The 24,028-nt window shown below is 31.4% G+C and overlaps 4 protein-coding genes across 4 annotated transcripts in view; 1 reads left to right on the plus strand and 3 right to left on the minus strand.

Annotated features, from left to right (window-relative positions):
• LOC140044698 (HEAT repeat-containing protein 6-like) overlaps nucleotides 1-1,639 on the minus strand; it is a 51,050-nt gene extending 49,411 nt beyond the window's left edge. The window contains exons 1-2 of the mRNA XM_072089327.1: nucleotides 1,549-1,639; nucleotides 364-504 (exon numbers count right to left, since the gene is read on the minus strand). Of these exons, the coding sequence (XP_071945428.1) occupies nucleotides 364-429 (66 nt within the window). The 5' untranslated portion in view covers nucleotides 430-504; nucleotides 1,549-1,639. The remainder of the gene's footprint in view (nucleotides 1-363; nucleotides 505-1,548) is intronic.
• A 1,157-nt stretch (nucleotides 1,640-2,796) lies between these two features.
• On the minus strand, nucleotides 2,797-8,955 carry LOC140043477 (neuronal acetylcholine receptor subunit alpha-9-II-like). Its single transcript, XM_072087992.1, has 6 exons — nucleotides 8,789-8,955; nucleotides 5,896-6,041; nucleotides 5,192-5,236; nucleotides 4,961-5,070; nucleotides 3,973-4,511; nucleotides 2,797-3,321 (listed from the first exon to the last, which is right to left on the minus strand). Exons 1-6 carry the CDS (start codon nucleotides 8,832-8,834, stop codon nucleotides 2,843-2,845), a joined length of 1,365 nt encoding a protein of 454 aa, XP_071944093.1. The 5' UTR covers nucleotides 8,835-8,955; the 3' UTR covers nucleotides 2,797-2,842.
• A 3,706-nt stretch (nucleotides 8,956-12,661) lies between these two features.
• LOC140043478 (NADH-ubiquinone oxidoreductase subunit 8-like) lies at nucleotides 12,662-16,320 on the minus strand. Its single transcript, XM_072087993.1, has 6 exons — nucleotides 16,269-16,320; nucleotides 15,307-15,372; nucleotides 15,004-15,093; nucleotides 14,637-14,809; nucleotides 14,169-14,297; nucleotides 12,662-13,655 (listed from the first exon to the last, which is right to left on the minus strand). The coding sequence occupies exons 1-6, from the start codon at nucleotides 16,306-16,308 to the stop codon at nucleotides 13,524-13,526; spliced, it is 630 nt and encodes a 209-aa protein (XP_071944094.1). The 5' UTR covers nucleotides 16,309-16,320; the 3' UTR covers nucleotides 12,662-13,523.
• Nucleotides 16,321-16,431: 111 nt separating this feature from the next.
• On the plus strand, nucleotides 16,432-18,947 carry LOC140043479 (dCTP pyrophosphatase 1-like). Its single transcript, XM_072087995.1, has 5 exons — nucleotides 16,432-16,646; nucleotides 17,004-17,082; nucleotides 17,499-17,530; nucleotides 17,646-17,680; nucleotides 17,965-18,947. Exons 1-5 carry the CDS (start codon nucleotides 16,522-16,524, stop codon nucleotides 18,153-18,155), a joined length of 462 nt encoding a protein of 153 aa, XP_071944096.1. The 5' UTR covers nucleotides 16,432-16,521; the 3' UTR covers nucleotides 18,156-18,947.
• Nucleotides 18,948-24,028: the final 5,081 nt, after the last annotated feature.

Genomic DNA, 24,028 nt, shown 5'->3' on the forward strand with positions numbered 1-24,028 from the left:
TTTTCTTGCCAACAAAGTGCAGGAAAAGACAGAAACAGTTGAACACTTAATGTTCATCTCCTCCTTTGTTTTAAGCTATATTGTGTACAATTAAGTATTAAGGCAATATGCATATAATAAAGTTTAGAAAGGAAAACATTTTCACCTAAACAACATTAAAAACATATACAGTACTAGTAAAATAAAAGTACTGTATAAACAGTGTCAAATAAAAAGGAAATATTTTATATTTCTTATGTTTCTTTCTATGACTTTTAAATGAAAGCAAGATTTTCCTAGACTTATTTGGAAATGAGTAAAAAAAACCCAATTTGTTTAGATTTTCAATGACACTGTATAAACCCTTATAAATTACTTGATTACCTTTGAGCACGTAGGCCCATTTTCGTAAAGTAGTGCCCCAAGTGCTCTTAAAACATCGTGCTTCATCCACTCCGGACTTTGATTGGTTGCTGCAATCACATACTCCACCACAGATTCTACAGTATGTGAAGCCAAATCATTCTATAAAAGTTTGAAAATGGTTATTGAAATTAAAATATAGAAATAATGATGAATAATAATTATGCGGATGGTAAAAAGTCTAAAAATAAAGACATTATAGTAGAGTCTAATTGAAGCTTATGGTAAGGAAGTGAAAAATAACCCTTAATCTCTGTCTACACTATCATACTTTCTGTGACAAAAAAATGTGATGTGCCCATATATGGACATGATACATGATGATGTAATATCACTACTACCATATTTGGGAATATCACTACCATATTTGGGCAAATCACCCTTTTTTTTGTCCAACTAGCTTGATAGTGTAGACACAGCTTTAGATCCAATGGAGGAACTTGAAATTTTAAAATATTAGACAGAAAGATAGACATAATTATGTTATGTATATGCTTTTTATATTGATTGAATTTTGATAACAAAAAACCCTAACCTTTGATTGAGATATTACTAAGGCTAAAGAATGTTTTAATATATTTGATTAAATTTTGTCCCCCAAAAACATGAAAAATGAAGATTAATTAAATCAAACTTTGAATGTTTTATTTTGTAGTTTTATTAAAGTTCATCACTTCCATAGAAAAAAAAAAACGAAAAAAAAAAATGTTTTTACTTATGATTATGGTTAAATTCAACCAAAAATCCATTGGCTGGCAGCCAATTTGACCATTTTTTGCTTTAAATTACATTTTTTTTTTTATCCAATTTTTGGTCAAAGTGGATAACTATTATGTTACATTAAAATGGAATATTCAACAAAAATCTTTTTAAGAATTATTTTTTCAGAGGGACAATACATCTTCAAATTTGGTGATGTAACATTTTCAGGCTTTTTGTATGTTAATACATGTACCATATCTCACAGTAATGAAAAAGGATTTTTAAGGCTATTTAGGTAAACATTGGCTCATGTGTGGCTGGAAAAACATGCGTTTTGCAAAACCGAACTTCTATCTGCCCCAAAAGAACCCAAAAGATAATCTCAGGAGGTGCAAAAGTGGCCATGTTACCACTTGATGACTACTGCTTTATGATGTTCAATACCTTTTGATGAGCGAGAAAAACTATCAGCTGACAAATCTTGGCAACAAGGAGGTCATGACCCAGAGGTACAAGAACACACAGCCTGCTTAATGTCTCATTCACATCCTTAAAAAGAAACATAACTTAGGCCTAATACAAATAATATACAATAGTTTCTGTCATTTGTTATTATAGTACTACAGGTGGTTTAATTGTATGCTCTATGGTAATTTAGCAAATATAAAACTCCCTGGGTAGTCTATTATTACAAATATATTATTCTAGACTCTATGCCTAGTCTAGAATAGAGGCCTAAAAAAAGTAACTAAGTAGTAGGTAGCTAGCTACTAGTCTAGCCTAGGCCTAGGTATCCTCTCTTCTAGTAGTAGTAGGTAGGCTAAACTAAACTAATTGAATTGGAAGGAAATAAACATGTGGAATATTATTTTCTCCCTAGCAGCTAGGCCTAGGCTATATGGATGCTAAGGAAGTGTACTTATTGTTATAAAATTAAATATACTATTGTGTAAACACTATTACGATTAGTAGAAGTCCAAGGCAGGAGCAATCGTAGGTCGCCGACAGAGCAGTAGAGTCAGTCGCGCCCGCTATGCTAGCGCTTATTAATCCTACTCTTCTTACCTAACTAAGCCTAGACTATACAACAAAAAACAAACCTTATTTGGAATTGAACAGAGTGAGTAATTTATAGAGTTGAGTGTATCTAAAGTGCTATTAACTTCATGTTTAAAAGCTTCATCAGTTGCTGGGACTAGGGATTTTAACTTCAATAAACAGCGACTAAAACATTGCTGCTCCTCAAAAAGTACGGTTTTTTCTTCATCATCCATGATTGTTTTGGAAACGTGCGCCGATTTGAATACCGCCCTCTATGGCGGAACAGTTTAAAACTTTTAAAAATATCTATAAACTTTTGCAACATTTATAACTCCACTTAACGTATAACAATATATAATTAAAACTCTATTTCCAATAAAGTATATACATTATATTTATTCATTTTTGTCATTTCTTTAATTTTCCTCACTTAATAGAAAAAAGATGATAAAGGGCCGGAATCTATTAGTACTTTATGTTGCCAAAGAAAAGAAAAATAGCATTGAATTAAAATATTATATTGTCTTGACAATTTAAATTCAGTGTAGTAAGTTTAAAGTGTATGTGTAAAGTGAATCAAAATTACTATACAATTATTATAATAATAATCATAAAATAAGCAATGAGAAAATGTATAACTTCTGGTGTCTCGAAGTGATAGAACAGTTAATAATAATAATTATTTTCGATAATACAGTTAATAATAGTTCTGCAACAATGTAATTAATACAATGAATGTTGCAAGAAAGACAATAACCATGAATAAAATTAACATCAATTTATCCATAACAGTTGCCAGGTTGATCCAAGTTTCAGTTATCTCATCCTCTTTCTTTCTCATCTCAACCTCTTCGTTAAACTTCCTGATTTCTTCCATCATCTCCTTAAGCTCAACTGAATCTGACTGGTCACATGACTGAGTGTTTCTTAGGATTCTAGCGCTGACTGAACGATAGGGACTGACTGAGTCGTTTCTTTTCAAACTGGATACCGATGTGCCTGCTGAATGGTTACTGGGCTCATATACACCCAGAATTGAACCTAGGCCTTTTATTATGATTCTTTGTATCGTTTCATTAACAGGTTTCTTGTGACGTCCGTAGTGAATCTTCAATATGACTGAGGTGGATACGACAGAAACACATCCAAGAGAGATTATCAATGTAAAGAAGCTTGCTATAATAATGCAATGAATCAGAAGACTATAATTAATATAGGTCTATGACATCAATGGGATGCATTTTACTGAATACAATACAAGTATCACAACAACCCATATACAACTGGCATTTATTCTGGAATGCTTGGTTCCCACTAGAACGCAACGCAATGACGTAAACGCAACGCAAGCGTTTTAACCAATGAAAAGCGAAGTTATAAACAGTTAGCAATCACAAGCGAATAAGCCATCGCTTGTGATTGGTCAATTCACATGCGTTGCGTTACGTCCTTGCGTTGCGTCGCTAGATAGTGGGAACCACGCTTTAGAACGCAACGAAATGACGTCAGTGCACTGCAAGTCATTTTACCAATCACAAGTGATGGATTATTCGAACTTTTGTTGGTCAAAGTTCGCTTGAGTTGTGCTTACATCCTTGCGTTGTGAGAATTAGTGGAAACCAAGCTTAAGCCAATTGCATAAACTGCTGATGAAGACATGCAGTGCATCCAAAGCTAATTACTCCAAACGTAGACATAGTCAACCCTTTCATCAGATTAATTTTCCTTAGAATCACACAGGTTCATGCAGTAAAATATTTTATTTTTGAAAGCGTAATATCCAAATGTGTATTCGGGTACTTACATAGAATAGATTAATTTACTTACCAAGATAAGGAGTGTCATCAGAAGGTGGTAATGCTTCCGCAATCAACTGTTGAAACAAGACAATCGCCAATAGATTTGTAATAGAAAAAGAAATCTTCTCACCACATTCTGCCGGGAGATAGAAGACGAATGCTGCTAAAAATGAAAGCAAAATGCAAGGGGCTAGAATATTGCCAATGTATGACGTGTAGCGTCTGGACAAACCAATCGTCATGGTGACGTCAGAAAAGTTATCTGGACAGCAGTCATACTTAACAATGTTCTTTTTAAAAGATACATCATCTAGATCCCAGACACCATTCTCATTAAAAGACGTCTGCCTTGCTGCTTCGCCCGTGACGGATTCAATGTCAATATGATGGCTGGCATATGTCCAAGATCCAAACTTGAAGTCACAGACTTGCTTGTCAAATGGAAAGTATCTAACGTCCATCTTACAGAAGGCCGCATAGATTGTTGGACTCGCCAAAGAAACTGTTCCATCAGACGTGATCGATAAAGGAATGCTGTCCTTCATGTGCTCAAAATCTGTATCCACACTACAAAAACAAATTGTCTTTAATCAAAGATATTGAATAATTGTTGTATTAATTTTAAATTGACTCTAAAACTGTAACATCACTCAGATCATATTATCTTTAGTAACAAGACGAATGAGTCGAAGTAGGTTTATACGGAACTTTTATGCACAATAGAGATTGACATAGGATTCAGGATACACATTCTTGTTCCCGATTCAGTGCTCCACATACGATGATATTTGTCCAGTAAAAAGGCAAATTCGGTAAATACAGCAACCCATGTGTGTCACATGTATTTTGAAAGGTTGGGTTAAGAGCTAGAGGCATTAAATGTTATACATAATGTGATATGATGTTGTATCACAAAATTGCCTATGATACGTTGAAAAATGTATATACAATACCGAGAATCAGACATTCTTGAGAGTCTTCTGTTGACTTTAAACCGAAACATACCATATACGTACTTGTTATACAATGTTATGTCTGGAATCCATATAGCTGTTTTATCAACTTTTATCGTATCCAATCCACCATAATCAGAAGCGTTCCATACCATCAGGTGATCCGTCCAAGTCTTGATCGATACAAATAGAAAATAATACATAAATTCTTGTTATTCAAGTGAGATATTTTAAATTAAACTTTGATTGCACTTTAACGTGGATATACGCCAGTGTGAACGTAGGCTCACTTACCATTCCCATCATTCCGTTGACAACTATAAACTGTTCCCGTTCATCCTGAAAAGAAAAGCAATATCATATATATATATTATAATTGTTGAAAACATGATGATAATGATAATAATAATGATGTTGATAATGATGAGAGGCTCAAAGTTTGTTTGTTTAGCTCATATGTGCAAATTATGTGTAAAATTTATTAATTATCGAAAAGGGTCGAAGTCTTAATTAAGGCTTACATAATAAGATTTCTAAAGTAGGCTATGATTTTATCAAACGTGACATTTTAGGGTTAACAAGAGATCTCGTTTTCTTCCTTTTATTGGACGTGTTGACAAAGAGTATAATGTACAGTACTATTATTTTAGTTCTATGACGTAGTCCCTATATTTTTGCTAAATGATATAACTCCGGCTTGTATACTTCTATACATGTTGTCTACACTATAAAACTTTATGTGTCAAAAAATGTGATGTGCCCATATAAGGACATGATGATGTCATATCACTACCATATTTAAGCACATCACTAACATTATGTGTACATCAATTTCTTTTACACATAACGTTTGATAGTGTAGACAAGGCTTAACAACAATCGGAGTTGTAACATAATTATTAAATTATTTTCAGAATGGATATCTGCCACTGCTAATAACATAATCAAATAGGTAGGCCTTCAAAGATCTTAATAACGATGGTTACAATTTCACTTACCACTTCAGTGACTTGAGTTACCGAATAACGGTACGTTATAAGCACAGTATCGGAGTCGTCCAAGACAGGCCTAGCCGATGGCTGAGTGTAGTTTTTCAACAAGTTATCTATAAGTCTTTGTTCATTGTTGGCTCCTTCTGCACAAACTGAAAAAATGTAAACGATAAATACGAATTGTTTCATTGTTTTTTTTTAAACAATCAAACACGTTTTGCATCACACGACAAGCTATGCGTTATTACTGAAAACATAGTAGATATGTCTATGTTTAAAAGCAAAAACCTTTTATTTATTCATCAATGTACATAAGCTAAAATGTATTGCTAAAAGAACTCATTAATATTTGTATTATTTAAACAACCATATTAGAGTCAGCACCGCAGCCGCTTACTACAAACGAAGAAACTTCCAAAACCCGTTTGTTTGATTGAATCTAAAATTTTAAACTAATATAAATAAAGATTAATCATAATTAATGTAATAATATTGTTGTATTTAAATACTACAAATGAAGAAACTTCCAAAGCTCATTTGATTGATTAATCTATTATCATTAATACCGCTAACTTATAAAAAGAACTACATTTGAATTCAACAAGACAATAACATTTAATTCATCAGTCCAGCGTTGTCGCTTACTACAAACGAAGACACTTTAAAAAAACAGCATTCATTCAATTTGTTGATTGAATCCAAATTCTTGAAATAATATAAAAAAAGAACTCATTAATGTAATAATATTTGTATTTGAATTCAACAATAATATTAATTTCAGCATTCCAGCTTTTTCGTCTACTACAAAACTCATTTGTTTGATTGAATTTGAAATCTTGAATAAATAACAATAATAATGTAAACCAGTGCCATAATTCTCAAAAATATCTAATAACTGAAATTAATAATTGCGAGAGAAAATTAATGGAATTTTCATCAAATAAAAATTAAATCGATCTAATTATAATTTAAGTAAAAAAACAAATCGAGTTAACAAGTATCTGTAGCAACGCCAATACTCGAACGAAGAACTTGCGTAATTATTGATGTTTCGGTCTATATACTTTGATCTTAACATGTGTATTTTATAACGTAAATATCAGATTATCATAATGTAGGAGTACTGAATTGGTGTTTCAGCGAGCAGGTTAATTGGAAATGCATAATCTTATACCGATTCACTGGAGGTTAATGGGAAATGCATAATCTTATACCGATTCACTGGACCTGAATGAAAATGATACTAATACCATTATTGTAACATTATGTTATGATAACACATAAGAAGAATAAGAATAATGAAAAGCGAGAACAGAATGTTAATTTGTATATATAAATATTTATTGATGGATTCAAACATGTACTACAAATGGAGAGAGGCATTATATACCAATAGATAAAAGTTTTGGTCCTCTCTCCTTCATCTTTTTTTTGTAATATATTATACCATATGGACAATTGTCTGAAATAAAAGTTGAATTAAATTGAATTGAACATAATTTCCTTACTATGTTTGTCACCTTTTTTTTAAATACTTTTAATTTAAATAATATAACAAATGTAATATATTTCTGCAGTAATGCAACATTCCGGACAAACAATACAGTAGTTACATAACTGTACGTTTAGTCAATATACTTTTGTACATGTTTATACATATTTTTTATTAAAAATTATAACGTAAATCTTTCATTATTATAATGTATCCAGTACGTGTTTTTGGAAGAGCAGGTCGTTGAGCTAAAGTTTTTTTATATTTTTATTTCGTACTCTTTTCAATAATAAATATATTGTTGGTAGTTTACAAGTATATAAAAATCAACATAACAAGGCCATATACATGGCTGCAGTCGCGTGCTCAAGTTAGTGTTTACCGAACAATCGACCGACCGACCAACCAACCGACCAACCGACCGACTTGGTGAGCTGAAGAATAAATGTTAATTTTTTTTAGCAGAAAAACATTGCTATAAATAAAACCTGACGTATTTTTTAAATAAACGTACATAAATAGTCTACCAGTACAAACAAGGCATGCCTTGGCAGGTACAAATAAAAATACCGGTACCAACTATCTATTTCAATTTTTTTTCTAAAAATCTCACATACAACAGCGGGATAGGGATCCCGTCGTCAATAATTGAATAATGACATCGTACCTCAACAATCAACATTTGTTTTTTTTTAATAATTTTTTTTTATTTAGTATATTACACTGAGGAGCCTTACAAGATGGATCCACCTTAGCTTCAGGGCGACTCAGATTAATCAAATCTTCTAAAATTAACAAGAAACAGTTGTTGTTGTACATCCGCTTTTTAATTATTAATTCATATTGTAATATTTCTAAAGGAAAGGTTCTTATTGAAGATAGGTACAAGATTCACGTGTTTTCCATATTTATATCGGTATCATAGTATAGAACATTGTTGGAAGTTATAATCTCTTTATTGTTAAATGTAAACAAAGATGTAATTATTTACTTAACTTATTTAACAAAAAAGCTTGTCCAGATTTAGCCTATAAATATCGGTAGTACTGTACTGTTGTTCCATGATTTTCCACACTAAATTTAATACAAGCTTTCATTTCTCATACCATCGTCACTAATTTATTAATTTGTATCGCATTGAATACTATTAATATTCATAACTAATCTAATATCGAATAAATGTTTAGGTCAGTGACGCATTATTTTATCTGTAACAATTATGCATTAAATTATAATATATCAAATACATTTATTCCAACAACAATTTCCAATAAAGAACCTTGATAATATTTGAACTTAAAAATCTAATGCTTAGTCTTCCAGCCCTTGGTTTATTTCCCGTCCTATATGTAGTTGGCGTGACAGGGCCTATCGATATTATTAGGCCACATAGAAATATTGTCTTACCTGAGGTTACAAACAACACTGCAGACATCCACGTTTGAATATGCATCACGAAAAAAAACTCGTCTCGTTCTTTTCAAAGAGGCCTTAGCACAGAATGATTTCTTAGATATGACGTTTAATCATGAACTATACCAAGTAGCACGTTTCGCCAATTAATGTGAAAGAATGATAACTATACTAGACTACATAAAGCACATAGCACGAAGAATATAACTGCAGCGTTGTTTGTTGACTTAGTACTGCGATAATATTTCTAGCGGTACTTGGTATGGATATTACTATAATAGTATGAATAATACATTGATTGACATTGTGTCAACCTATCACTAGTTTTTGCTTGATGTTGACCTATTTTACGTATATTTTCTTATTAAGGTTAAAAGTATTAACGCAGCTCTTAATTTTAATTGGTGATATTAATTTAAAAAAATCAAACTTTTATAAAACAACATCTACATAATCGTATGTACTTAATAAAACATCTACATAACCGTATGTATTTAACAAAACATATAGGCCTAACCGTATTACTCGAATAATTTACTAACCTAATATTCTCTAACTTGGGAAGAAATTATGTTTTATGTTTAATACTACAATAGCAGAAAATATAATTGATTATGTTTGTTAATCCATAATATTAACAAAAAAGAACAGTACAGACTGTTCTTGAAAATGATTTTATGGTATCATTTTATCGATTTTACACAATGCTTTTCATAATTAAACGTGTACAATTTGAAATTTACATTATTACCAAGCTGTCTGAATGTCCTCTGGCATTGTAGATATAGACAACCGCATTTTAGCTTGCTTAAAGCCTGTCCATACTATAGAATATAACGAACGATAACTATATTTTTCTACAGAACACAAAATGCTAGATAATAATATAACCATTTTGTAGGCTTACTGTCGATGAAAACAATATTTACAAATCCGATCAAATGACGTTATGACCAGTAACAACAATGTATTCGTTGTATATCGAACTTAATTTTGTATAAAATGTACATTTTCTATTTACAGTATCATCGTTCATCGTCATGGAATAATCAATCAATCAATTTCTATAATCCCCATTATTTATATAATTTTCTAAAAAAAAAGCTATTAGTAGAATTGAAAATACTTTATTTGAAAAAACACATGTGGTTGTAAGATTTGTTTTATTATTGAGAAAGCACGGTTTGATATTGTCAGCCATAATGTACATTATGGTGAATATTTTGGAGACAATAAAAGATCAATATCGACAATATGCAAGTCCTTGTTTATTCTATATAATTCGCTATCATTTTCATAATTATAGAAAAGGATACAACATTTTTTTAGAGTAAAATATACTGTCCGTTTTACAAAACAAAAATAGGCATTACACAATGAGTTTTGTTCGGAATTATGAGTTTCTTATTTAAACTAGGTTTAATGTGCAGAAACTGCTTTATTTAAAAAATAAATGAACGGTATGAGCCAAAAAAACTTGTAGTTATAGCTTTTATAATGTCCATTTTTTTTTCGAGAAGTACACATGTAAAATATAAACACAAAACAAAAAAACAAATTTAAAAAACTGCTAAAATATCAATTTTATACAAATAACCTAAATTTCACTCTGACATTTTATTTTTATTTTATTCAAACTCATTCAAATATTTAAATGTATTTTTGAATATGTCTTTTTTGTTGTTTAAAGTTGAAAAAAATGTTATCGATTTTAGACAATTGTTAATCTTATCCCGTGCGAATGTGAAGTTATGAATCGTTTAAGGTTTGCGTCGTTAGCAAACCGTTTCAATACATTTCAGCTATTCAACATAACCCTGTTAAAACTATTGATTTTGCTTTTTAAATAATAAATTGGAAATAATGATCGTACGAATATAAAAAATATGTTGTATGTTTATCGATTTTAGAAATGATATTATAATATATATAATATCCAACAAAATAATAATAAAAAGAATGACATTTAAATAGTAAAAATGGTAATAGTTAGATATTTTCTTTATCATTGATACTGATATGAACTACCGTAAATCTTCTAATAGTAATCTACCTTATACGTCAATCTATAATATTAACCCACTACTCTAATAGTCCCCCATGGGGGTTACTATTAGTAACAGAAACTTATGATGCAGCTGTATTTTGAAAATAGATAATGCATGTTAATCTCGGGAGTGGGGGAGGATTGAGTGTTTTTGAGTTTATAAAAATAAAGTTAGAGTTCAACCAAATTTGTTTATTCGTACTGCTTTATCATTTTGCTATGAGTTGCTGACCGGAAAAGTTTGGGGTAGGGTTACTATTTTCAGGTGCCTAATTTAAGATTAGTTACCGTAACTCACTACTCTAATAGTAACCCACCCTAAAAAACAGTCAAAGAATAATAATTACAATGTAACAATAGATTTACGGTAGTTGGTATTCAGTTGAAAAAATAAATTATTAATAATGGTCGAAAATAATTTATTTATAATTTTTTTTTCATGATTGTTGAAATGCTTTTGAAAAGTTGTTCTACTTTATTTAGCTTTTGTCTAATAATGTTTTTCCCCTTTGGTTTTCACTTTAACATTTTTAATTTTGTAGCCACGATCGAACTTATGTTATATTTTGCCAATACTACTGTATTTTTAAATATATAACTTTGTATTTAAGCTTTCTCTTATTCTGTGAAATATTGTGGTGTGCGAAAAAAAAAACAAACCTAATGCCAGGGATGTCACCACGCTGGTCGGCCCCGACCAGCACTCAACATTTCCGACCAGGATTTACAGGCTGCCGACCACCACTATTTATTTATTAATCATTTTACGATATTTATATTAGGCCTGGCCTAACTAAAATTCGTACTAAAACATTTTACCTAGCACATCGTTAATAACAGACAAGCTAGCCTCATATAGATAAGACAAAAGACTACAGAACAGCAAATGTTTCCGTGGTTACGTACGTTAATTTATTTGTAACACAATACCAGGCCTACTCTGCCCTGGTATTCATTGTTACAGCTTGTGAGTCATGGCGAACAACGTGCTACACAGCACAGTGTACAAGTTTAAAGTTCACATAGCGACCATTCAAGCGTTTTATTTTGCACAGATTAAAAATACAAACAAGTACGCAGTAATTAAAAATGTACAACTACATACATAGACCTAAACAAAATCATTTTTAATTGCTGAATGTTTTGTCACCCTGCTTTAATTATATTATGTTACTAGTTTTACATTTTTGTACTCTACGAACTATTAAAAAAAATAAAAAAACATGCGCATGGTTCAGTGAGACCGGGCAAGTTCGTTCGGTTATGATCGCCGAGCATGGTACAATAATTACACGTCCCTGGGATAACTTCAGGTTGCTGAACTTCAGTTCTAAAAAACTCTCGCGCAAAAGAACACGAACATTATATCGAGCAACTAAGGTCTAGGCTAATAATTTATCTACAGTATTTGATTAGGGATTAGGCCTAAATAAGGAAGCGCCTGTTTTTGTGGAATTCAGATTTTGGGGCATCTATCTAAGCCTTGGCTAGGCCTAGTGGTCGTAGTGTCTACAAGGCTAGGCCTAGGCCTAAGCCTGACGCGATCTATTGCTATTCATTTCGTAAGCGTTTTTTTGTTTTCGCGAATAATAACGGCGACTCCCCGGTGGTACAAGGTTAGGCCTAGACCTGACGCAATTTGTTGTTATTTATTTTCATAATTCTTTATGTTTCGACCGGCACTCCAAAAAGCTGGTGACATCCCTGTAATGCTATTCCATTCAAGAATCTGTTTGGAGAAAATATGGTCACTTTTGTACGAATGTGTATATTGTATGGTTTTGAACTATAATAAAAATTAAATGCACTGAAGGAAAAACTGAATTTAACAATCTTTATTTCAAACGTTTTGTAAATGTTGCATTAAATTCACAAAATGGTATTCCTATTTTTGATTGGTTGGTGTTGATAGATTAGGGGATCGTGTCAACAATAGTTTACTGCAGTTACTGCAGCAACTACATTTTGGTTAGGTCTACTTCTTTAACATGTTTATTCAATAACTTGTTTCTGGTAATCGTTTACAGTTTATTGTAGTGGTACATAATAAACTGCATTGAAACAAACTATTATTATTGCAGTAAATAAATGTAATTACTGCAGTAATTTCCACTGTAGAACACTGTACTATACAACAATGTTAAATACATTACAGTATGTCAAAACTTTCTTAGCATCTGAGAAATTGTTATTTAAAACAACCAATAATCTAAACTCTGCCTACACGATCAAACTTTATGTGATGTTACCATATTTGAGCATATCACTACCATACTTGGGCATATCACACTTTTTTTGTCAAACTAATTTGATAGTGTAGACAGAGCTTAAGATCGTAAAGCAGTTATGAGATGCACGTTTCGTGTAGAAGGTTAAAGAAATTATGGCTGTAATTTTTCACAAATTTGTTAATTTTATGGCATACAATTTGTCGGAATATGAGAAATATAGCACCAAAACATCAATTTATTTTTCCATTTCAATTGTTATCCTTTAAAGTAAATTTGAAAAGGAATTTATGAATTTGTTTTATTTCAAAATAGGTTTAAAACATAATTCTAAAAATAAAGAATTTTGTCAAAATCCAGCCAACATCGCTAATAAGAGTTCTATAATCGGATTCACTGCAACATTGTTTTATTTTATATACAGATTAGCATTATTATCAATTATTATTAATAATTATCTATAAAGATGATCTGCCTGAATATTTGCTGCTATTTCTGCTTCCCATTTATCACCATTATTTAGTAGTTTTTCCTTATTGTACAACAACTCCTCATGTGTTTCAGTTGAAAATTCAAAATTAGGACCCTAAAAAAAAAGAGTTTTTAAATGTTACAAAAATCGCAATTAAACTCCATCTACACTATCAAACTAGTTTGTGATGTGCCCAAATATGGTAGTGATATGCCCAAATATGGTAGTGATATGCCAAAATATGGTAGTGATATGCCCAAATATGGTAGTGATATGACATCATCATGTCTATATAATGGGCACATTACATTTTTTTGTCACAAACTTTGATAGTGTAGACAGAGCTTTATAATTATTTATTATAATTAATATTTTATATTTATTTAATATTTTATTTTATATTTAAATGATACATGAAAAATGTAATAGAGCCTATCAGTAAACAACAAAATCGGGGGACTTAGCCAACCCATAGAGGACCTTATCATTTGTACAAAATAATTATATCAAAACATAGAGGGCGATGATTAAAAAAAAATATTTTCATGGTACCTAGATAGCTATACTGTGTCTGTAGTGATTATTATGAAATAAAATCAAAGAAAAACATGTCAGCAAGCTTTTTACCTCAACGATAGCATCAACGGGACAGGCTTCTTGGCAAAAGCCACAGTAGATACACTTTGTCATGTCAATATCATATCGAGTGGTTCTTCTACTACCATCTGCTCTCTCTTCAGCTTCAATCGTAATGGCCTTTAGAAAAAAATTTTGCACTGTAGTGTTGTCAATTTGAATTTGGTTTGAATTGTTTTGTTTTTAAATGAACACAAATGTATGTATATACTCACATCATCTAAGTTGTTACAGTAAATTTTTTTTTAAAGTTTAAAATAAATTCCATTTCCATTATACTTATGACCCATATATAAAAATATAATGCTCTTGGAATATTAAGAATTATGTCAATACATGGTTGCAATTTGTCTATTTTCATACATATTTCACTAATAATAACTTTTTTAATATTGTAGTCATACTGTATCCACAATAAACATGTATACCAGAATACTGTAAAACAAATCCTTGACCAACCTGAGCAGGGCAAATGGCTTCACACAACTTGCATGCAATGCATCTCTCCTCCCCTGATGGATACCTCCTGAGGGCATGTTCACCTCGGAATCGTGGGCTTAAAGGCCCCTTCTCAAATGGGTAATTAATTGTGGCAGGTTCCCTGAACAGGTAGCTAAGTGTCATTGCGAGTCCTGTTAAAAATAAAAATATTTTTCATTTTTATCAAAATTTAATTGATACCTGTATATGTATAAATTGTCTGCCTGTATCATTTATTCAACACTATTCAGGATTCTGGTAATTAAAAAATACACTTCTTATTTCATGGAGATTATTTGCTTTGTTTCCCCACCCCCCCTTTTGTCTGATAGTTTTGGGAACATACCCCTAAAAATTTCACCAATAAACAATGTGCGTGCTGCACGATCTGTGACTGCTCTTATATCTTGACTTGGTTCCACAGCATTTACATATTCTGCAAACAAACATGTACAAAAAAGCGTAATAAGTGAATAATTAATCTAGTCTTGGACTATTCTTTATTGCATCTGTGATTCACAGACCAAAAGAAATTACAATCGTTTCAATGCAGAATAACTTATAGTATAAAAAACTCTTTGATTAACGTATTTGTTGTGGGTTTTATTTATGAGAAAGATCCAATAATATTGAAAAGTAAAAATCTTACTGTAACAATGTCTAGGTACTGTGACACTCAGAGCTCGAGATGCTGTCCAGAAGACTTGCTGTCTTCCTGTAGAAATAATAAATGGCCAAGTAAGTTTATTTCAATCAATTTTGCAACTGCATAAAATAACCTATTACTTATTAGTATTACCGTATTGTGCATACCCATTGTTGCAATGCATTATAAGGCAACTGCAACGTTTCATCATAGGGTACTGTGTTGGTTGGATTAAAACTATCTTCAGAACAGAGGGAATATTATGTTGTTGTGTTGTGTAGTAAATTTTATTTTATGTGGTCTTTTTAAAATTATTTTCATAATGAATGGGATAGGAAATCCAAACATCTGATGAATGTGTGTACTGTGAAGAATAAGAGGACCATATAAAAACAAATTGTTTAACTAGCATAGCCCTATAGATAGGCTAGTCTGACAGCGTGCCTGCTTCCTCGTAGGCCAGAGACTCTGGAGTACAGTAGGCTAGGCCCACTACTACTACTAGTTTAGCTATCTAGGCCTACACGTGACACGGAAAGTAGCTAGTAGTAGTAGGCTATAATAGAGTTAGGCCTACTAGAGGCCTAGCTTTTGTAGTAGTAGGCTAGTATAGCCTTTAGGGCCTGATAGAGGCTAGCCTAGTGGCCTAACTGTGCCTAGGCTAGGCCTACCTAGCCTAACTTTAGCCTAGGCCTACTAGGCCTAGCCTAAATAGCCTACTAGCCTAGGTAGGCTAGGCCTTCTATAGAGTAGATAGTACTCAAGTAGGCCTAGCTAGGCTAGGCCGCTAGCTAGCCTAGTAGGCCTACTAGCCTAGCTAGCAAGAAGATGGGCTACGTTTTAGGCCTAGCAATAGTAGTGTGATTATTCTACTTTACTGCTAGCTCTGTCAAGTCAATGAACATATCTTTTGTATAATACTGCATATAAAATAATAATAAAAGAAATAAAATCATTAAACAAACCTAATTTGGAAATGTCAGTACAAAGACGTTTCATCGCCATTTTGAATAAGATGTTGCTGCCCTCTGTAGTTTTTCTCCTCCATAAACTCTGAACTAGACTGCGACCTTTGTTCCTGGCCTTCCGCTTGCATTTTTACAACTCGCGCGAAATTTGGTCTTTAACCATTTTTAGGAACTGAGCGAGTGTTAGGTTTTGTTTGTAACATTTTAAATTCATTAATTATAGTATTTTTGTGTATATCTTCCAATCAAAATGATGGCAACTAATAGTACTGAATGTACAGAATCAACAGTTTTGGAAAAGAATCAAAATGAAGCTAATATTCATCAAGATAATGACGATTTTCAATTTAGTAAACGTACAACCTTGGACGACATGTAAGTGAAAAGTTCAGGCATACTGACCCGTGTAGACCGGGCGACGATTTCCAAAATAGGCTAGGCCTATACCTAGCACCATGACTGGGAGCAAAATTATTTTTAGATTATTTTATACCTAAATGACAAAAATGTTACAAAGTAGGCATATAGGCCTACTAGTCATACATCAAAATAACAATTAAAACAATTATATTATTATATTATTAACAAAATTAAATGTAAAATTGTTTTATTATTCAGCAAAGAATGCACATTACTATTCTGAATTACTAAGTATAAGCTCATGTAAAAAAAATATTTATACAGTGCTTTACCAAGTTGAAACAACCATTATTTTTTTTTTCAAATCCTCAGCCGTCACCTTCAGAATACATTTGCAAAAGAAAGAAACTGGGACCAGTTCCATCAACCGAGAAATCTTCTACTAGCAATGGTATGTTTGAAAGGGCCACTACTATCCATCTGATTTGTCGTATTTGAGTGGACCATTGAGTAGTTTTTCTGTTGAGTACTTCTTTAACGGAGTATTTTGAGCGTTGAGATTGTTCTTAACGAATGACTTTCTGTTGAGCACAAATTTACAATTCAAATACAAAAAGTACTCAACGAATCTTTACGTTGACAACGAAAGTTCCCAATCGAATACGACAATTGAGAACAAGCGCTATAGACAAAATGTTATTTATTCTGACATTATCACCAAGGCTGGCATAAAAAATACAGTGCGCCATATTAAAAATAAATGGATACAAACTGTGTAGTCACAGTGCTAAATTTCTGTATGTGGATGTGAGTGTATAAATATATTATATATATATTTAAATTTTTCACTATTTTAATTTTGTTTAGGTTGGTGAAGTGGGAGAAGTTTCAGAAATATTGTGAGTGTTTAAATTGGGTATTCATTCTTATTTACAGTATCTACTATTACTATAGTGTTGTAAGCAAATCACTTTAGATAAGTATTTTATTATATTATTATATTTTTTTTTTCAGTCAATGGAAAGGAGAAGTTAAAGAAGGATTACCTGGTAAGATTTAAACAATATTGCATGAATACATTTAAGAAAGGGAGAAAGTTTAATTAACTCTTTATAATAATACCATCTTTACAATCGTGTTGTAATAATATGTGTATTTGCGGAAACATTCCAGGATGGCTGTGTACTATGTCATGACATAAAGTACAGGCACATCACACATCATTTTTTAGTTTGATAGTGGGGACAGAGCTTTAGACTCTTGATTCTCAAACATTTACACTGCCCTCTCTTGACAGGGTGATATTTATTTATATTTTAAACTTCTCTTTCAGGATGGTCGGAGAAAGATAAAAAACATTTAGGTCAGGAGTTAAGCGACGTTCTTATATATTTAGTACGATTGGCTGAGAAATGTCACATAGATTTACCGAAAGCAGCATTGGAGAAAATTGACCTAAATAAATTAAAATATCCAGTGGAGAAAGTCTATGGCTCCAACAAGAAATACACAGAATACAAATAAGATATAACAGTACTCATTAATATTTAATTGCTATAAAATATGTTTTTGTAAATGAATGTATATACAGTAACAGTTTTTAAATATGTTTTTTTATACTTTTTTTTAAACAATTATGGTTTTAATGTTGTTTATTCTGCAAAAGTTATTTAATGGATTTATTTTTTACAACAGGGTACGTACGGTGTAACAACTTCTTTTTTTATTAATTTTAACTTTATTTGTAACTCCTTTTAAATGTTTACTTCTCATTGCACCTGGCTTGTTCTTATTTCTAATGTTTAATAATATATTTTAATAGTGTACAGTGTTTCAAAAATCGAAATTTACAGTTCAAGTTTAAACTAGGTATGTAAAAAGAAATAGTTAAATAATAATGCATTTTATTCCTAAGGGACTTAAAATTAAATAGTAAAGTGTAATGTCTACACCTTTAACTAGTTTGTCAAAAAAATATGGTAGCGATATGATGCCATGTCCCTATATGAGCACATCACAATTTTTGTCACATAAAGTTTGATAGTGTAGACAGGGCTTTAGACAAATTATTTACGAGCGAATACATGTTTGCATTGTACTTTTATAAGCATGTATTTTATTTTAAATATCGTACATGCCCACATAATGCCGTAATGGCATCGCATTATTAAAAGCTAGTTTATTGCTAGTTATGATCATAATAATTTATATATGAATAATTTTTTTAAGATCTGAAATTTTAGTCGTGTAAATACGCCTGTTTATAGAATATAATAGATGACTTTGATAATATTATGTCATATGTTCACTTAAATTATTCTTGACCAGTGTTTTAATTTGGTTTTTTTTTGTAACAGCGAGATAAAAATAGATTTTTCATAATCTGTATCTCACGATTTTTGTTAAAGACCATTTTGAGGTAGCGTTAATCCGCAAAAAATGATTTTCAATTAATTAAAATAATTTACGCACTGTCGTTTATGACGCATAGCTAGTAACCATGATTAGTTGTCTCCACTTTGGACGCAACGAAATGATGTATCGCGCACCGCACGTAATTTAACCAATCACGATGCGCTGAATCAATCATCGTAACGCCACCATGCGCTATTTTTTATCCTCATGGCGCAACCATTTGTCCTTCAGGTCAAAGGTTAAACATCTCATTTATCTGTTAATTTAAATTATCTGATTTGAATATCGGTTATTATCGGTTAATTTTTCTCGAGTGATATCGGTTAACCCGTTTTCACAGTAACTTTAACGGTTAATTATTGGTTAAGTAAGGACCACAATCCAAAACAAATATATTTCTACTTGATTGTGTATAATCCTGTATAAATATGTTGTTAAATAAATAAATAAAATAATTATCGGTTAATTATCGATTACTTTTCTTTTATAAATATTTTAATACAGACTCATTATGTTATGTGTTTGGAGTCTTTTCGCGGATACAACGAATTAACCGCAACTCAAAAGTTTAATTAGTGCTGCTTTCACTACAGGTGGTTAATAGGTATTCAAGAAAACTGTTGATTTCTTATACTAAACCTAATGTTTCAGGTACAGTCTCTCTTTGGGATGTGTCACTCACTGTTGTGCTACGCCAAATAACAAATTAATAACAATTGCATTTATGCTTTTCCTTTTTTCATCTGATATATAATGCTTTGAGAAATTGTCACCATCCTGATACAATGGTCATGGTAAGGCTAGATATTCCTACGCGAAAAGGTTCATTTCGGAGCTACATTACCAAATCAAATTATGACAATGTTTTTAGTGACAATGCTCTATATTTTGTTTTTGTTCTTTGTTTTTGTTTTGTATGCGTTATATGACAATACTGTAACGTACAGTAACGAATAAAATAATTACCTTATTATTATGATGATACAGACAATCAGATGTGAAACACGTGTATTGCTGTGTTACGGAATTTGCCTACAACACTGGAGAATATTGTATGTAAAGATACAGCACTAAAGAATCATCATAATAAAACCATTTTATCAATTACTTTTCCGTTAATGGTTACGTTGCTGTTGTCAACGTTTTCTTCCAATTTCGATAATAGAATGCCGCAACTCGAGTTTATTAAAAAGTAATATCATTTATATTTTTAAAAGCAATCAACTATGTATAAAATTAATACCACCATTCAGGATGTAGGTTGGATAGTAAACCTTTTATCGTAGTGTAAACATCAGTAAACTGGTTTGGGCCTAGAAGATCAATTCCTAATACATTATGCTTCGTTATGAACGATTAACTATTCAGTGAGTTTTCTAAATTCTTCGGTATAAATAAGAGCTCACATTATGTTACAGTTGTTAAATATATACATACAGCTTGTAGTTGAAATAGTCACTGTGCTTCACAAACGCGACGTGTTCGCAATATTCCAGTATAGTTGTCTTTCATTGTATTCCAAACAACGTAGGCCTAGGCATACCATCGGTATGCCAGCTTTCAATCATCTTTGAGTTACTGGAGCTGCCAACTATTGTATAATTAACGTCTTAATATTTCTTGTGGTCAGAATAACATACATAGAACTATGCTAGATGTTTAATACAATTGAAACAATATATTTCACTAAATTGCAGTGCATACGTGTTAACAGCAATGTCAGAATTGTATTTAAACATATTATTACCAATTCAAATTAGAAACAGGTGTGACGACCTTTTTTATTTGTTGGTAAATGTAAGATATTAAAATATGTATTGTCCCCAAACACACCATGAAAGATGAAGATTAATTAAATCAGATCAGGTTATTTTATAGTTTTAATAATGTTAATCCATTCTGTACAAAAAACCGGAAAAAACAAGATGGCACGTATCATTTTAAATGTTGGTCCGAGGTCTCACATAGGTGCCAAAGAGCTTTCCGTTCTTGGGTTTCTTAATGTCAGCCTCAGAAATAAGTTTTTAAGATTAAATTATGTTCACAAAATTCGCTATAACTTTAATACGCCTTCTTTCCTTAAGGATAACTTTTTGTTAATTTTTGATCATCATAACCATTTCACCAGGGGTACAACATTTAATTCAATCAATCAATTCTCATATAAAATGACAAAATAAATGGTCAAATTCAACCAAGAACCCATTGGCTGGCAGCATATTTGACTATTTTGTTGCTTTAAATTACAGTTTTTTTCAGGTCAATAATTTTTTTAATTCAATTTTTGTTCAAAGTGAATCACTATTATGTGACATTAAAAGGGCATATTAAAAAAAAAAATACAAATTATTTTTTCAGTTGGACAATACTACGTCTTTAAGATAAGAATTAGAAAACACAATTATACTATCATATAGACTCTTTATTTACTGTATATTGATCTATAACTATTATTACAATAAAACAATACTTAAACCTAATGATATATACAAAATATGTCATATAAAAATATAACAATGGCAAGGTGCGTCATGGACAGAATTAGCCGATGGTAAAACAGTAAAACGACAATTGGGTCTTAATTTATTATCATAAAAACAGTATTACACAAACACAAACAGAGTTCATCATATAAAAATAATTAAATACTAATTAAAATACGATAATGACTGAAATATATTTAGGCTTTGCGATTCTTAAATATAATACAACATTTAATGCTTTAAATCATACGTTGTAGGCCTATAGAGAAACGAACAGCAATCATGTTTGAAAATCATGAATTTCATTCATTATGGAACGCGATATCGCCGCTAATTGCTAAGAAATAAAAACAAAAATGTTATGCAGTATTCGGATCACGTGGAATTTTCAACAGCAGCGTTCAACGTTATGAGTGGTAGGCGCAAGCGCACGTCAAGTAATTTTAACCAATCGCGACGCAGTAGATCACCCGAACTGTTGCTTGTGATTGGTTAATTTTGAAGCGAACCAAGCTTAGGCAATTAGCCTAAAAGGGTAGGCCCATCAAAGACGGTACATCTTGGTATTAAATAAACCTGCTGTCCGAACGAGACGCAGATACTCGTGATGACATGAAGCTACCCGATTTTAAGTGCACATGTGTCCAGTATCATAGGCAAATTCCATAATACAATATCACATGTTATACCTGTGTCGTGGAAGGTTAGGTTAAGGATTAGAGTATGTACAAACTACTTTGTATGCGTTTTACATATAATGCTGTATCACAGAATTGTCCATGATATCTTGTACTAAGAGTCGTCTACAGGAAATAATATATTTTATAACGTAACAGTATTAATTCAAATGTTGCATGTTTCATCGCCATCATTGAAGCTTAAATGAGTTTAAAATGTAATAGCAATATGATGATTAATAATTGTATATCATCAATCAGGATAAACTATCTTTATGCTAACCATTGTGTCAAAATTACGTTCTTACAGAAGCCAATATCTCTTACAAAGAACCATGAATAAGAAGAACGAACTAGTTGATCAAGATCGGTGAGAGGATTGCCATCGATCTATTTCTATTATAAATTCCTACTAAACTCTAGCAAATTGCTAAATATAATTTCGTACATTACAGCAACAATTGAGTTGCTGAGTAAATTGTGGATTGTATATTACATTGATGTATTAATATGTCTTTTAGGCTAACTGTTGATGAATAATCTATGGTTTTTATGGTATTTTAAGTCATAATACGTGCAGAAGTTCGATATTTTGTTATTATATTATTGTGCTTCTTTATATTAACTATAATCGCCGTCATTACACCGATAATCACTCACTATTCAATGAAAAGTGTACTACGAGGGAAGATTGAACATTCTCAATTTAAACATAATCTGTTTATATATTATATAAGCATCATCATCATTATCATCGTCATCATCATCATCATCTAACAAACAGAAATCATCATTGTTATACCATCGTCGTTTCGTTATATTGTCGTGTAAAAATATCTAAATTTTAATAAAATAAGTATGACACTTTTCATCTCACGAAGTGTCTACTAAGACTCAACAGGTATTGAATCTAAGCAACGTCCTGTCCATGCTCATATCGCTTTTTTTATACTATAGATATATCTACTGTCAGTATCTTGTTCAATGTATTCTATGTATGAAAGGCCGAAAAGGCATTATTCTCGATCTACTGGTATGCACAGTCAAATGCATGCCGGGCGAATGACGTTAGCGTCACCAATAGTGACTGGAACAACTATTTATTATTACCTACCAGTACTCCATGCACTTTCGTTAATGAAAAATTTTCTTTTGTATTAATAATAATTATAAAAGACCTATAATATTCCTTTATACGAAATACATTGCCAAAAACATTTCTTGTTTTATTATTATTCTAGTGATTATATAAATTAATCATCTGCCAGAATATATTTATCGATTTGGTTTTGCAGAGCTGATAATAATAATAATTAATGTATACTTCGGCGCATCTTCTAATTTCAAGATTCAAATATTCTGTCTATTGTTATTATTTGAAAGTAATTATTCACTGTTGCTACCTTTTTTAACAAATAGAATAAATTATTAAACCTAAAAAAATGTAATAATAAACATATTTTTTAAGTGTTATGAGTACTTTTATATGTTGATCTATGGTCGTTTTTTAGAATTATTATTTTTTCTTCATTATGAGAATGCTTCTATTTTTGTACAATTGTAGCACCAGATTTAAAGAATGGGTCTTGTTTCACAATACTTGTTCTGCTTCACTGGTCACAACAGAAACGTTGGGTGGCGTTTAAATTGTGGTCGCAATTGTTTTGTAGCATCAGTTTTGCAGCAATGCATGTTTCACAATGTTTGTTCTGCTTCACTGGTCACAGCCAAAACAGTTGAACTGCGTTACGACATGATGATCGTAATTGTTTTATAGCATAAGTTTTTCAGCACAAGTTCTGAAGCAGAGTGCCTGTATCAC

This window comes from Antedon mediterranea, chromosome 3 (assembly GCF_964355755.1).
Source record: "Antedon mediterranea chromosome 3, ecAntMedi1.1, whole genome shotgun sequence".
In the NCBI taxonomy this organism is placed as follows: Eukaryota; Metazoa; Echinodermata; class Crinoidea; order Comatulida; family Antedonidae; genus Antedon; species Antedon mediterranea.

Coding starts and splice junctions, on each gene's coding strand:
- LOC140043479 (XM_072087995.1), top strand. CDS start 16,522: ATGATGGCAACTAATAGTACTGAATGTACAGAATCAACAGTTTTGGAA. Junction 16,647..17,003: donor CGTACAACCTTGGACGACAT/GTAAGTGAAAAG, acceptor TCAAATCCTCAG/CCGTCACCTTCAGAATACAT. Junction 17,531..17,645: donor GGAGAAGTTTCAGAAATATT/GTGAGTGTTTAA, acceptor TTTTTTTTTCAG/TCAATGGAAAGGAGAAGTTA.
- LOC140043477 (XM_072087992.1), bottom strand. CDS start 8,834: ATGCATATTCAAACGTGGATGTCTGCAGTGTTGTTTGTAACCTCAG. Junction 5,071..5,191: donor TCAACGGAATGATGGGAATG/GTAAGTGAGCCT, acceptor GTATCGATCAAG/ACTTGGACGGATCACCTGAT. Junction 4,512..4,960: donor GACATAACATTGTATAACAA/GTACGTATATGG, acceptor TTGTTTTTGTAG/TGTGGATACAGATTTTGAGC.
- LOC140043478 (XM_072087993.1), bottom strand. CDS start 16,308: ATGGCGATGAAACGTCTTTGTACTGACATTTCCAAATTAG. Junction 15,373..16,268: donor TACTGACATTTCCAAATTAG/GTTTGTTTAATG, acceptor TTATTTCTACAG/GAAGACAGCAAGTCTTCTGG. Junction 13,656..14,168: donor CCGTTGATGCTATCGTTGAG/GTAAAAAGCTTG, acceptor CTTTTTTTTTAG/GGTCCTAATTTTGAATTTTC.